The sequence below is a fragment of the Saccostrea echinata genome, unplaced genomic scaffold, assembly GCF_033153115.1.
Source record: "Saccostrea echinata isolate AGI-Se365-2 ecotype Australia unplaced genomic scaffold, CSIRO_AGI_Sech_v1 ptg000054l, whole genome shotgun sequence".
NCBI lineage: Eukaryota > Metazoa > Mollusca > Bivalvia > Ostreida > Ostreidae > Saccostrea > Saccostrea echinata.
The window spans coordinates 53,601,094-53,617,956 of record NW_026889803.1 but is presented as its reverse complement, the minus strand read 5'-3'; the positions used below and the strand labels follow the sequence as shown (position 1 = coordinate 53,617,956).

Genomic DNA, 16,863 nt, shown 5'->3' with positions numbered 1-16,863 from the left:
ATATCTCATATGTTTAAAGTCTAAAGTGAACAATATTTTAGGGATTCAATAATTATATTATTGTTAAGATATTCAACTATTTTTCTAATCGTAACTTTGCGATCTTTCATAACAAATTGCTCAACTAAGGACACATCTTTTCCCCGGCTTGCTTTCGCAGGGCAACAGAACAAACATCATTTTTAGCCATCTCCCTGCCTTCACTAAAACAATCAATCCGATTAATGATTGAACTTCTGGTAAGTCTTTTGTCTTCATAAACCTTGTACAAATTATCATATTCTACTACAAAGGAATTTCCAAGATATACGTTAAACTTTACAGCCATTCGTTGCTCGAGTACGACTGAGTCAGCCATTTTTGTCACGTCACTTACTTAATGATGTCATTTGCACATTGTGACGTCACAAACACGGAGCAAAACATATAACATCTGCTATTAATAGAACATGTGTATGACTATATGTGTGACAAATTTCATTCTGATCTGAATTGTGGGTTTGTAAATAAAGAGATAGTTCGCGAACTTTTTGATCATCTCTCGTAATACAAACCTGCAATGTTAAAAAAAACTCAAGGTATTCAAAATCAAAATTTTGACTTCAATAAACTGAAAACATTGCCGTCTCGAGTGATGAACAAAACTCATGCATTTACATTGAACCACTATTGCCACTTGTGATCGTGTAATATTGGTTTTCAAATATTAAGAATAATTTTTAACAGAATTATATATTAGATACGAAATATAATCCATCTTAGTATTATCGATAAGTAAGGACGTCAAATTTAATATATTTATTTCAAAACCTAAATGAATCTTTATTTTAGCAATATATGTAAATAAAGTGAAAAACTAGGGTGATTCAAAAGAAATACTTGGAACATAAGTTTGACTTAGCTAAGACCTGGCTTAGTTCGTTTTATGTTACGGTTTAATACATACTTAAGTAGTACTTAGGCAGGTCCTAAGATTGCACCTAAAACATAAATACATTTTTAGAGAGATCAAGTTCACTGTAATCTAGCTTAGATACCATCACTTATTACCATAAGATGATATTACATGTGATCTGTGATGTTTTGCAACGAAAGAACAAGCTTTTTACAGCATGTATTATTTCACAATCAAAGTAAATAGAACTAAAATACCGTATAAGTATTTAAAAAACATGCAATTTTCTCCTAATGCCGGGATGCCTATTCTTTTTTATCCTAAAGTATATTTGTTGCTTAATTTTTAATTAAAAAATGCATAGCTGGTGCTTTTATATGCATAGACCAGGTCTTCCAACAATCTATTGGAATTCCCATGGGTACCAATTGCGCCCCATTATTAGCAGACTTTTTTTGTATTCATATGAAGCAGAATTTGTCCAAAATCTTATACGTGAAAAGAAAAAAACACTTGCTGCGGCCTTCAACTCAACATTTAGATATATCGACGACGTATTGTCAATTAACAATGGTTATTTCCATTCTTATGTCGATACGATATATCCCGGTGAGCTTGAGATAAAAGATACTACAGAGTGTGACACATCTGTTTCATATTTGGATATTTTACTTGAAAAAGACGTTATTGGTAATCTAACAACCAAGCTTTATGATAAACGTGATGACTTTAACTTTTCAATCGTCAACTTCCCTTACTTATGTAGCAATATACCTTCATCACCTGCATACGGGGTTTATATCTCTCAGTTGATTCGATACGCAAGAGCATGCTCTACGTATGTACAATTTCTAAAACGAGGTAAATTATTGACAAACAAGTTGATGAAACAAGAATATCAGCAGTCTCGTTTAAAGTCATAATTTCGTAAGTTCTATGGTCAATACAATGACCTTGTCAGCAAATACAATTTATCATTAAGTCAAATGCTGACTGACGTATTTCATAGTAATTGTTAGGCAATTTTTTTACACTCAATTGTCGACGGATTTTTCCGTTATTTCCCGATCATGACAAGGAGCACACGGCGGGTGTGACCGGTCGGCAGGGGATGCTCACTCCTCCATGGCACCTGATCCCACCTCTGATGTTTTGGAGGTCCGTGTTTGCTCTGTACCTATTTTGTAATGTTTAATGGACTTTTGATCTTGAATATTGTTCGTTATCTCCATATATTTCATCTGAGATTTGGTAATTTTCCCTTCATAATATGATTAAATTCAATGATGAACTTTGAAGAGATACCATGGGTAAATACCCATTATTTTGCAAATTCAGAGATATTTTTGTGAACATATTTAATTCCTCAACTGCTGATTTTCCGAAACTTAGGATCGGACTACCTTAATACAAACAAACTGTACAGTGCTTAAATATCGACCATTGGAAACAAATACCCCTTTTGTGTTCATCTTCTTCTTCTCCTTACAACTATAGTACTGTTGATGTGACTACAGTTCTAATGAGGACCTTAAATCACTTGTTTTAAAAGGGCCAAAATTTATAGAACTCTGACCTTTCAACTGGTGACAGAATTTTATAAATGTTATGGATTCTGTCGAAGTTTATGCCTGACTATGGGATAAATATGAGGGAGAAGACCTTGGTACTTTGTCAGATAGGATAAAAAGAATAAGGTGGATGTTAAAATCTCGTGTAAAACAATTGTGGTGCAATTTACTAGTAAGAGAACGGTATATCCTTCTGTATTCAATAATTCAGAAGCGACTAAAGAATATCTAGATTATATGAACAATATGCAGTCCTAGCTGACAAAGCAGGTAGCAATATAATCTTTGTTTGTAAGGCTCATTAGTACAATTGCATTTGAGATGAATTTGGATTTAATTCTACAAGCAGTAATCCGACTTATAGTTTCCTTTCCAAGGAAGAGATTCTTTAAAATAAAGTGTCAATATTTTCAAAATTCCTAACAAACAAATTAATTTTGAATTACCTTACCTATATTGGTCCCCAAAACTTCATAAAAATCATTAAAGAGATACATAGCGGGATCAAGCAAAGTTCTACCAAGTCTCTTTACTCCTCACGAAAATACTAACTGCAGTGAAGCAGAAACTTCAGCAGTACTGTAAAACGACATATTTGTGGATACTTAAAAGAACTCTTAGAAAATTTGAAATAAGATTTTATCAAAATCAATAGCATCTAAACGTATGACTTTTCATTGACTTTGTATACAACTATTCACCATAATAAATTAAAGACCAGGATTTTTTTACATCAAAGACAACTGGGCTTTTAAAAAAAAAAGAAGATAAGAATGGAACTTGTAAATCCGGTACCTTCTCATTGGTCATCCGCAGACTTACTTTGTAAAAAAAAAAAATCATTCTGATTGTACACTCAAGTTTTCTGATATATATAAAAGATGCTTTAGTTGACAATTGACAATATATATATATATAGTCGTTGGAGACCAGGTTTTACAACAGTCGGTTGGAATTCCCATGGAAGCTGATTGTATCCTATCATAAGTAGACCGAAAGTACCAAAAGTATTTTCCAATTCATCTTTTAGACATAGATATCTTAAAGTGAAATATGGATATAATAAACAGTATTCAAGCTCAAAAGTCAATTCAAACAATACAAATCAGGAGCAGAGCAAACACGGACCTCTAAAACATCAGAGGTGGGATCAGGTGCCATGGAGGAGTGAGCATCCTCTGCAGACCAGACACGTGTGATCCTTGTCATCATCAGGGAAAAAAATAGAAAAACCCGTAGACAATTCAGCAATTCATTGTGTAAATAACAATGGTCTAACAATTAGTATGAAAAACGTCAGTCAGCATTTGACTAAATGATAGATTGTATTTGCTGACAAGGTCATTGTATCGACCATAGAATTTGTTCGTACATTGTACGTAGAATCTGCTCAAATTATGGACAATTATCGAATCAACTGACAGACATAAACCCATATGCAGGTGATAAGGGCATAAAAGTGACATAGCTGATTGTCGTGAAACTTTGGGATCTTATTAGGCCTTGACAAAAATGTATCAAAGGTACTTAAATTAATACATACAATTCATCTGTGTATGTGTAAGAATGAGTTTGTTTTAACGTGATAGCACTCTAAGGATGACAAGAAAAGTTTCGCCGACCCTTTTTAAGAGCATACCGAAAGTTAGAATACAAGCTAGTGACTAAAATTTTTAAAAATTAAATGTACTTATGTAGAATACGTTTTCTAACTTTTAACCTCTTGTTACCTCCTTGTTACCTCCTTGTTTTGGGAGAACTAAGTTTTAATTCTATATCTAGAAATCCATCTTTTACTTATAGTTCACTTTCTAAGGATGAAATTCTACAAAATCACTTTTTCAATCTTTAACTCTTTAAACATTCCAGTCAACGTAGGTGAGCTCGATTTATTCTACCTATACTGGATTCCTGAAGTTCATAAAAATCCATACAAACAAAGAGGCGTTGGATATTTTAGCGGAATGAAAGGAAGTTTTAGTGAGAAAAAATGACACTTTAGCAGAAGATTTATAGGATATTTCAGCTAAGACATTTTAGCGAATTTTAAATAAAATGTATTTATACATTTTCCTTTAGCCTGACTAAGTCTTTTGTCCTCTGCTTACCAAAGGGGAGGTGAATTTAAGATTTTGAGCAGGATAATGTTAATTTAAATACGGCTATTGCTTTAAACACCAGCACTGTTAAAACAAGAGATGTTAGTGAAACCCCCCCCCCCCCCCAATAATTGGAATTTTTCAAAGTCCAAGGGGCATAACTCTGTCAAAAAATTCTCGATCGTACCCAAAACAGAACTTGACCTAGACAAATTTTTATGATAAATCTGTATACCAAATTTCAATTCAGTATGTGCAACTTCTGAGAAGAAAAAAAAACTGTCGGTGGACAGACAGACAAACCGACCGACAGACAGACAGCAGCAAAGCAAAATGCCCTCCCTTCTTCGAAGGGGAGCATAAATATCAAATCAGCAAAAACCAATATGTACACAATTTATAACCCAGTTTTTGGCTCCATATTCTAACTCTACCACTTCCATGTTTATTAGAATATCATTTTTAAGTATATAACTACTAATAATAATATAATACCTAGGTTGAATTTTTTTTCTAAAATTTCTATAAATATTTGGAGATTTTGAATGCAGTAAGTAACTGTTATTTTTTTTTCTGCTGATTCGACAATTTGCTCGCACATGAAACATCTTTGATTGCACTATAGCACGAAGGTATCAATAAAAATTGATACCAATTATATGTATCATGAAACATTCCAACTAAACCAAAACTTTTGAAGGCAATCAGTAGTGCGGAAAATGAAAATGGCCAATACTGATTCAAAGTCTTCAAAGTCATAATTGAAAAACCTAAAACCATGGTTTATACTTATAATTATATATATAAATTGCTCTATTAAAACATCTTTAAAACATACTCAAAACAAATCCTTTGTAATTCATTCAATCTAAATTGTCAGTCTTCTTAACAGGTTTTGATTTATTTGCTGTTCGTTTACATAGGCATTTTAAGTGTTACGTTTTGGTACAATGCAAAGTAAAGTAAAATGACACACTTTAATAATGTCAATTATTACACTTATGATAATACAATTAATTTCTAATTTAGTCGTCATTTATTAATTCCCTCAAAGACCACATTAATGGTACACGAGCTAGGTACATATATACTTATTCACAACACTCTAGAAGAACAGAGATTATGAGGCTTTAGAAGAACTGACAATGTCGTTACTTTTGGATACAAATATACATAGTTTTCTGGAGAATGTATAATTAGTATTTAAATTGTCATCCAATTACAAACTTTTTATAGCATTTCTTTGCATATGATATGTCTTTACAAAAAAGTCTCCGGAAATTATATCACATTCCAATCAGCTGTATATTTCATCCTCAGTAAGATAATTATTACATGTACATAAATAACAAAGTCGCTCATATCTAGGAACATTATTCCACATTCCATCCTCTTCTGAAAAAACAGGTGGTTGGTTAATTGTTCTCAATTTCGAAAAAAAAATGCCTAAATTTTCTTTAAAAACAGTTACATGTTAACTATTGTTTACTGGAATTATTATAGTCAATAGCATAATACTGTATTTTGATTTAAGCTAATCTTTCAGCTTTTAGTTTCTTGTAGCCAGCAATACCCTAAACTCTATGAAAACTTTGACCATTACACATTCCTGTTATGTTAAAAATATGCATTCAAGATATTCATGTGCTACTGGTCTCATTTTTCTCTATATGTTTTTCAAAGATTTAAGTTAATCGGTCTGCATAACTTATCTACATGTCCAAGTAGCAATTTTCTCCAAATAATTGTCTTTCTTGTAAAATAATCAAAGACATAGATATCGTCAAATTTCTAAATCAGCATAAAACGGAATACAATTTTAGATTTGAAATACATGTATTTTTTAAAAAAAAATGTTCGATATCATGAAGATTTTCAAAACTCTATATTTTATAACCTTTCAATAAAACAGACACAACCACTCTGTCTACAAACAATCAAAAGGTAAATTTTAAAATTGATTTTGTCCAAGTTATAGCCTCACTATAATAATTTATTGGTTATCGGTAAGTACACTCATAGTTTGTGATTCACAAGAGCCCCGAGTGAACTAAGAACTGTTAGCGTATTAAAGGATAACCAATTAATATATATTTGTGTTTCCTCATGCTGCACAATCTCATCGTAGCTCTGTTTTTGCTGAGTTATGATCAATGAAATCAACCAATGTTGAGATGAAATATTTCATTTATTAAAAATGACGAAAATAAGAAAAATATATACAAAAACATGATAGGGGATCAGACCAAAAGGTATTCACACAACACATATCAATATGCTGATCCCCTAAATTTACAGATAAACAATATTTGAAGATATATATAAAAAAAAAAATACAGTAAGTATATAGCAAAAAGATGGCACATTAAAAATAAATATGTCAGTAAAATTAAAAATATATAAATGCAAAATAAGGTAGGAAAGACTGGGGTGGTGGTGGGTGTGCCAAATTTTTTGTTGTTATCGATAGCATAGATGAGGCGAGAATGACCCAACGCTGACTGGTCAGCTACCAACAGCATCAAAACACGTGACTATGATGGTTATTTCTGATTGGCTATTAGCATACATAGGGGTAAGTTTTGACCATGGGCAATTTTGGAGTTGTGTAACAAGTAGCCGAAACTGAAGAAATGGGGAAAATTACATAACATGCACCTGACACCTGCAAGGCATGGGAGAATTCCAGCAGATGAAGAAAAATCAAAATATTGAGTTTTAAAACAATACAGAATAAAATGTTTACTTACGTACATTTAAACAAAAGAAAATTAAAAAGCATTCAACACATAAATGAAATTATTTACATAATTGTTATTTCATGTTTCCTCATGCTGCACAATCTCACCACAGCTCTCTTTTTGCTGTGTTATGATCAATGAAATCAACACCAATGTTGAGATGAAATATGTCATTTATTAAAAATGACGAAAATAAAAAAAAATATATGCATAAACATGATAGGGGATCAGACCAAATGGTATTCACACAATACATATCAATATGCTGATCCCTAAATTTACAGATAAACAATATTTGCAAAATATATATATATAAAAAAAAAACCAGTAAGTATACAGCAAAAAGATGGAACATTAAAAATAAATATGCCACCAAATGTGATTGCCGAACATAACTGGCAATTGCATTGTGCTATTCATATTGTGGTTTGTGACTTGTTCTAGATTCACACTAAATCGACGAGTGAAATACCACCCATTCAGTATATCAATGACAATAACAAAGATAGATTTGCAATACTAGACACCGACAAGATTGAACTCTTAAACAAGTATTTTACATCTATCACATTTTTAGATGATAGTTACCATGAACTTCCAAATATAGAAATTAAATGTAGTGAAAAAATTTCTAGAAATACAAATACAAGAACACGAGATTACAGATATAATCTCAGTAATTCCTGTCAATAAAGCAGTTGGTCCAGATTACATCAGTCACAAAATGTTAAAGTCCTGCAAAAACACTATATCAAAACCACTGTGTATATTATTTAATAAATCATTATCATTAAAAACATTTCCTGAATGTTGGAAATTAGCATATGTTCTTCCACTATTTAAGAAGGATGACCCCTCTATAACTTCAAATTATAGACCTGTCTCTTTGTTGAGTTGTGTAAGTAAAATATTTGAAAGAATTATATTCAAACATGTGTACAACTACCTACATTCAAATTTTTTTTTTTTATTAATATCAGTCAGGCTTTTTACCTGGGCACTCTACTGTATATCAACTTCTAGAAATATACCATTCTATTGTGAAAAGTATTGACAAAGGTAAATTCTGTTGTATGGTGTTTTGCGATTTACCCAAGGCATTTGATAGAGTATGGCATAAAGGCTTAATTTATAAAGTTCAAATGTATGGAATCAATGGTAATATGCTAAATTGGTTTGAAAGTTATTTAAGCAATAGAACACAACAAGTCAAGTACAGAAATCTGCTCTCTTCCATAGGTTATGTAAAAGCTGGAGTCCCTCAGGGATCGGTACTTGGAACACTCTTATTTTTGCTGTATGTAAATGATGTTGCTCAAAATATTATATCTGTTTGTAGATTATCTGCTGTTGACAATTCTTTACAACAATGTTCAGAAAATATCACTCTAATTGAGCAAAATCTTAATCATGATCTTAGAATCTTACATGAATGGTCGAAGAAATGGTTGTTGAAATTCAACCCACAGAAAACCAAAGCTGTATTTTTTCATTTAAAAGCTGTGCAACAATTTCCAAATTTAATTTTTGAGAACTGTCAATTAGATTATGTCACACAACACACGCATCTTGGGATACTCTTGTCTTCAAATTTGAGGTGGTCTGATCATATTGATAACATTGTAAAGAAGACTTACAAAAAACTTGGTTTACTGAAAAAACTAAAATTCACTGTGTCAAGGGATATTTTGTCCCAGATGTATATTTCTTTTATCAGACCACAACTGGAATATGCTGTTGAAGTTTGGTCTGGATGTACTAAGGCAGATATTGAAAAGTTTGAGAAAGTTCAATTATTTGCTGCTAGAATAGTAACTGGTCTTACACTTATTAAGCTTCCAAAAATTCACTTTATCTGGAAACTGGATGGGAACCTTTGGAAAATAGAAGAAATCGAACTAATCTAGTAACTATGTACAAAATACACGACAATTTAGTACCCACTTACATTCAAAATATAGTACCTGATATTAGAGGCAATATTTCACAATACTCTACTCGAAATTCTTCCAACTATTCCTTGCCAAAATGCAGATTAGAATTATTCAATAAATCTTTTATTCCGGACACAGTTAGAAAGTGGAATGCAATTAAACTCAACATAAGGGAGGCAACTTCCAATAAATGTTTTAAAAATTTTTGTCAAGCAATATTGTAAAACCTCCAAAGTATTTCTCTTTTGGAAAGAGATTTTGGAATATTATTCACACAAGGTTAAGACATAATTGTATTTTAAATTCTGACCTATTTCGCTGTAATTTAATAGACAATCCAAATTGCTCATGTGGACAAATAGAGGATCCCTACCATTTGTTTTTTGATTGTAGAAAATATGCAACAGCAAGACATTCTTTAATGAGTAATTTATTATCATTCAACAATTTGTACATTATAGATGTGCATTTGATGCTATGCGGTGTTGATTCATTCTCTGATCAACAAAATGTAGAAATTTTTAAAGTTATTCATACTTTTTTAAAAGAATGTGGTAGATTCTCTAAAAAATCTAATTTTTTGTATATAAAATTGTATTCTGGTATCAAGAGCATACAGTCTTTGACACTACTAATTGATTTGTTACTGAAAATAATTGTACTTTATTATGGCAATGTTATAAAATTTTGTATAAGGAGAAGACTATCTAAGTTGTAGAACTTGTGTCTTATCCTTTTGGCTTTGTCAATAAAATATGTTCAATTCAATACTTGTACTAGAGGACAATAAAAAAATAGCAAATTAATATTTTGTACCCAATACCATCATATAATCAATGAATCATCAATCAGTATAATTAACGGATAGGGGTGAAGATGGAACAGCTTAATCAACAAATTTAATCTAAGTATATTTGAACGCAATATCATCAAAGCTTTATTCCAGATTCAATTTTAAATATTATAAACGTTGATACGTTAATTTTTAGGTAATTAAATTTGAGATCGCAGGGACTAATGGCATGGTTAGTTTGTTAATTATTGATAACTGTTAAAGGATCGTGTCAGTGCCCATCCAGTCCGGCAATTCTTAACAAATCGTGAGTATCAGTGGCGGATCCAGGAATTTTAGAAATGGGGTGTATAGGGTGTTGTTCGAGAATGGTTTACAAAAACAAAAAAAATCGGGGGGGGGGGGGGACACCGGTGCTGGATCCGCTTTTTAACACAATTCAAAGAAAAACGTTATCGTGTAACTACTTTCAATGTGTATCTTGCCCCATTCTATGATCTGCAGTTATCATTTACATTGTAATTTGTAGAGAAATGTAAATAAATCAATTTTATTTATTTCAATTGCTTATTGAAATTAAAATAAAATTCACATTATGTTCAAACAGAATATTTCATTTATTGTAATTTTTTCCCGTTTTGTCGACTTTTTTTAAAGATTAAACTTCTTGAAAAATTACCTCCCTGGCCTTGCACGGCATTTCAACCAATGAAATAATTGAAAATTTTCACAACCCTCATTTTTTAGCAATCACTAAAGAGAAGAAGTGCACAGTCCGACTATAAAACGTTTCAACTCTATATAATTATTTCCTGACATACCTTCATATTCCAAAAGTTCCAAATTCCAAATTGAATTTAAAGGCCTGTGTATGAAATATGGAGATAATGAGCTGTATTTATCTCAAAAATCCATCCAAAATATACAAATTGGGAGCAAAGCAAACGCGGACCTTTAGTACATCAGAGATGGGATCAGGTGCCATGGAGGAGTAAGCATCCCCTGTCGACCGGTCACACCTGCCGTGTGCTCCTTGTCATGATCAGACAAACGAAAAAATCCGCAGACAATTCAGTGTGTAAATAATGGTCTAATAATTGGTATGAAAAACGTCAGTCAGCATTCGACTTAATGATAGATTGCACTTGTTGACAAGGTCACTTTAACGGCCATAGAACTTGCGAAATGATGACTTTAAACGAGACTGTTGACATGCTTGTTTCATCGACTTGCTTCGTTTTAGATATTGTTTGTACGTAGAGCATGCTCTTGCGTATCGAATCAACTGGGAGATATAAACCCCATATCCAGGTGATAAGAGAATATTGCTACACAAGTAAGGGAAGTTGACGATAGAAAAATTGACGTCATCACTTTTATCAAAAAGTTTTGCGGTAAGATTGTCGTTAACGTCTTTTTCTAGTAAAATATCTAATTATGAAACAAGTGTTTCAAACGCTGTGGTATCTTTTATTTCAGCTTCACTGGGATATATCGATTCGACTTATGAATGGAAGTAACTGTTGTTAATTGCTAATACGTCGTCGATGTATCTAAATGTCGAGTTGAAGGCAACAGCAAGGGTTTTCTTCTTCTCATGTATATAAGTCTTTGAATAAATTCTGCTTCATATGAATACAAAAATAGGTCTGCTAGTAATGGGGTACAATTGGTACCAATGGGAATTCCGACAAATTGTTGGAAGACCTGATCTCCAAAAACAACATAGATATTGTCAATCAGAAAGTCAGGCATCTTTTTAATATCAACTTCAGAGTACTTGTGTGTACAATCAGAATGTTTTAAACAAATAATTTTTCAAATAACCAATGACAAGGTAAGTAAATCTACGAGTTTCATTTTTATTGAAAAAGCAGCTGTCTATGATGTATATCTTAAATTCACATAGACAAAATATACTTTAAAAAACACGTTTATAACATTTCTGTAATATCATCCCCTAAAATATTGTATCGGTGTATATGTAATAAGAATTCAATGGTTTAATTTTAGACACATGTGTGTGTATTTACTGTAAAGATTCATCCGCTTTTTCCTTACCATTTTCGTAATAACACCAGGTAAAGATACATTCAGGATAAACATCGATTTTCTCATACCCAACCTTTTTATGCAATATAATAGACTTGGCGTTTTCTGCCTCAATAGCTGCGTACACAAAGTCATGTTTCTGTAGAATTTTTTCCGACAGGAGAGAAACAACAGCACTGCCGAGTTTCTTCCTACGGTAATCTGGTAATACATTAATAAGGCCGATAGCTCCGTAATGTTGTTCAAAACCCCAAGCCACAGGTTCACCTGAGTCGTTGAGGATACACACAGATTCCAGAGAGGTGGCTGTAAGTGTGAAGAATTCCTTTGCATCACTATAACTACCTGTGTACTGCCATTGGCTTAGAACCAAGTCCATGTATTCTCTCTTAATTGTTGTGACGGTAAAAGTTCTAGGAACTTCACTATAACCAATGCCAGAATAGAAAGGAAAAAAAGGAATGAAAATTAGGAGATTAGGAAGACGATTTTTACTTTGAGTATGGCCAAGATTTGCAATGGAGCCCAAAAGAATCATTTTCTTTTGCTTACATTTTCTTTAAGGTATTTTTGGATACTCTGAATGCATCAAAACCTCCAACCCATGAAGGTTTGGTATCTTGAACCCTCTTAGATCCACCTATTTTTTATTCAAAAATGTAGAGGTAAATTGAATATGACTGAAATGTGTGTATAAATACTAAAAAATAATATTAAAAAATAATAACCGTTATCATAATTTTTCATTAATTTTTCAAAATATTTAAACAAATTCTTTGTCTTTTGATAGGATGATAAGCTTGCGTTTATTTTTATTCAGATTTGCTACTTTCCGTGAAAGGCTCAATTAAAAATGATGAGAACAATGCACAAGGAACATTTCATAGAAAGAAACATTATGCAAACTTTAACAAAACATGATGAAGAAAAATCATATAAATGTTTTTAAAAACTTACAGCTACCCAAGGCAGAAATCTTTGAGGCACTGTGAGTATCTGCATCATCGGATAATAGCTCCTTCATACGCCTTGGTCCCCCTGTCATATGTTGCAAATACAAATAAGTTATTTAATTATTTTCACTACAATCTTCAGCATCATCATAAATATCATCATCATTATCAATAATAAATGTAATAATAATATTAAAAGTAATAATGTTGTTTTTGTTGTTATATCAAAAACTTAAATCGAGCAAACATTTATAAGAATGGTGTTACCAAAAAGATTTATGCTGGATGATGATTTCTGAAGGCGTTGACAAATCATGCGATTTAGATGAACACAGAACTCTTCTCGTCTACAGTAACCATACATTCGATGTGGGGATAAGTCTTCAGGCTTATATATATATATATATATATATATATATATATATATATATATATATATATATATATATATATATATATATATATATATATATATATATATATATATATATATATATTCAATTATCAAATCTTTGGCTTGCAATTATAATTCAATACGAAATATTAGAATTTTTCCCTTTGATTCTTCATTTTTTTTTTTATGAATGGGAATTTCTTTTCGAACCAATTTGAAGAAACAGCACCAAATATGCCAGTACTGAAAAAATTTATGCACTGGATCTTTGCTTTTGTTTAATTCATATTTATTTGCTTTTTATTTTGTTTTGTTTTATATCCTTTAACCATGAATGCAACATACCAAGTTTTCCACTTCTAAAACGCAATTAAACTCTGGCCATTCATCGACAAAGATGAACTTGAATTTTGGGAGTAGACTCTTTTGAGATAACATCAATGGATAATAAGCCTGAATATAAAAAAATGTAATCATAATTGCAGAACCTGAATAAGAGTAAAATGAATTCACAATTGCAGACATCGATTGCTATTTTTAAATGGGATATTCAAATTGATAGGTTTACGTGTATATTTCCTGTGATTGAAATGTTTGGAATAAACTACTAGTATACAAACATGCACTTGTGAAACCAATGCACCATCTCTCGACATCAACGTCGTTTTTTATGACTATTGATAGACAACATTTGTATTTTGAACAACATGTGATTTCTAAAAAAAAAAATTGTGTACCATAAGTGACGCTGGCAGCTGTTTCTGGAGTTCATTCAGTAGAGTGGGGTATTCCTCCTCTCGCAGAACAATGTAAGCCTCCATCTGAGAACCTTCTAATGCACTAAGCAAAATAAAATTGTTGTTATATCATATTCTTTACTACAAATCTTTGTCATGTTTTAAATTACAAATTAAAATGATTTCATTGTCGATAATAAGGATGATTCATTGTTGCAACATTTTTTTTTTTTGGGGGGGGGGGGGACCGCGAAAGCAAGTTCATTTTTTTCTGCAGCTGTTTATCCATAATGAATATTTCAAGACAAAGAAAGACATTTTATTGTTTATATTTACATACTTGTATTTATCTTTATAAATTATTCATATAAAGTATATGAAAGTGCCCACGTTACATAAATGGAGGAACAATAAAAAGTTACATTTGATACTTCATAAAGGATGCATTTCACTTGGGAGAATTCTTCAACATGCCATTTCTTTCAATTGGGCGGAGTTGTGAATTTTTCATACTTAAGGCTTTTTAAAACCGGATCTAACTAATAGTATGACATGTTAAGTTGATTAGTGGTAATCTAGTGAATAGCAATAATGAGCTTGGATAAGAAAAAAAATAAAATAATTAATGGATGTATATAAGCATTCATGATTTTTTTTAATTTTATGATCAGACAGACCCAATCAAAAAGATTTTAACGAAATTAAAAATTGATGGCTTTCCGTATAAAAGAAAAAGGTCCACAGGTCATACAGGTCAAAAAAGATTTAAAGTGTTGACAAGATCACCGATCTTTCGATTTAAATATACATCAAGGTAGAAAGAATTGCTTTAGTGAATACCTTCGAGATAAGATAAAACAACCTGGGTAGTTAAACTGTGGGTCATTTGATTATGAACATTATCATTTAATGTAGTAAAATATTTTTTTTTCAAATCTATAGAGAGTGCATATTCCGTATAAACTGAAAGATACACACGTCTTTTATTATTTACTCAAAAGCATATCTTTGTTCATCTTTTTTGCTGATAAAAATATGTGTACTTACGTTTTTTGCTTTATCATCTCTTCTACGAGGGTACACTCGTGTCATAAAAGAAACAATTTTGAACTCTTATTTGATCTTTTAGACATTTTGAGGTCTAACGACACGTTCCTCAAATACCTGTGTTTTTTCTCCTGGTAATATATAAGAAATATTTTTAATATTTAACATTATCTTGTGATTTCTAAATCTAGAAAATATATAGAACAAAAAATTCTGATATTGACAATATTACACTACCCTCTGGTATCTTGCACAAATGCCCGGAAAGGTACCTCAATTTTTTGTGAGGGAACTTGTTAAAGTAGCGGTACTTCATTGATAAATTCTTTGAAAAAATTATATATTATTTAGGAACGTGTCGTCTGACCTAAATGCCTGTAAGAGCACTAGTCTTGTTGATGATCTCTATGACAATACAGACTAAGAAATTATTGGAGGTAAGGTCTAAAACATAACTACATATATTATGACAAACTTTTAACATTTTTCTTAACAGTAAGATTGCATCCAGATCATCAACCGTTTTCTCTTGCTTTGACTATAATTATATTAAGCCTCTCTTAACTTTCTCGCACCCTCTGTGAGTTGAAATTTAGTTAGTTCTGGATCTTTGTTTTATAGTTGAGTAGCTAAGTATGCATATGAACCACTCTTCAAATCACTTAAAAGAGTATGTCCGCTAACAAAACATGAACTGAATTTGGGATCTGGTCACAAAAGGAGTTTTAAAAAGGGTTAAAATAACGAACAGTGATCGGTCTCATAAAAACTACAACCATACAAATTTGTGAACAGAGCATAAACACGGATCCCTGGAAATTCCAGAGGTGGGGTCAGGTGCCTAGGAGGAGTAAGCATCCCCTGTTTAGTGGTCACACCCTCCGTGAGGCCTATGTGTTGATCAAGTAGATGGAACATTCCGTAGTCAAATTTAGTACAAAAACAAAGGTCTAACAATTGCTATGAATCAAATTAAGGCAGCCAAAGTGCGACCCAGTAATAGGTTATATTTGCTAATAAGGTTATTATAAAGACCATAGAATTTACGGAATGCTGACTTTAAACGAAGTTGTTGAAATCCCTGCAACATCAACTCATGTGTAAGTAGCCTGCCTCGGTTTAGAAAATTGATCGGACTCATGCTCTTGTGTAGCGAATACTGTATGTGTACTTAAAAAAAGCGGGCTTCCTATTTTAGCGGCTTTGGCGCAGACAACGATACACTAATTCATGAATACCGCTAAAAAATCATTTAGTAATACAATACACGGCACGGACATGTGTTTACGTCAAGAACTCCATACCCCTTGTTGCGCTAAATTTTGAATTCTCCAATTTATGTACACGTACAGTGATTTGGGAGACATAAACACCATATGAAGGTGATAGCGGAATATCACTACATAAATAAGGAAAGTTGACGAAAAATTGAAATCATCTCATTTGTCATACAATACAGTTGTCAGATGTAACCCAAAGTTGTAGCTTTTGTTTTCTGAATCAATACGGTATTCCATTCTTTTGAATGTTATCAAATTTTTCCGTCGTTTGAGTTACAGATTCTATGTGAAATCTTGGGAGAAGGGAGGTTTATGATGATGATTTTCTATTTTTATATAGTAGTACATGTAGTTTCTATTATAACTA

The 16,863-nt window shown here is 31.8% G+C and overlaps 1 protein-coding gene across 1 annotated transcript; it reads right to left on the bottom strand.

The window, feature by feature from the left end:
• Positions 1 to 11,804: 11,804 nt before the first annotated feature.
• LOC133172559 (glycine N-acyltransferase-like protein Keg1) lies at positions 11,805 to 14,266 on the bottom strand. Its single transcript, XM_061307473.1, has 6 exons — positions 14,170 to 14,266; positions 13,778 to 13,885; positions 13,306 to 13,426; positions 13,043 to 13,123; positions 12,638 to 12,725; positions 11,805 to 12,510 (listed from the first exon to the last, which is right to left on the bottom strand). The coding sequence occupies exons 1-6, from the start codon at positions 14,251 to 14,253 to the stop codon at positions 12,063 to 12,065; spliced, it is 930 nt and encodes a 309-aa protein (XP_061163457.1). The 5' UTR covers positions 14,254 to 14,266; the 3' UTR covers positions 11,805 to 12,062.
• Positions 14,267 to 16,863: the final 2,597 nt, after the last annotated feature.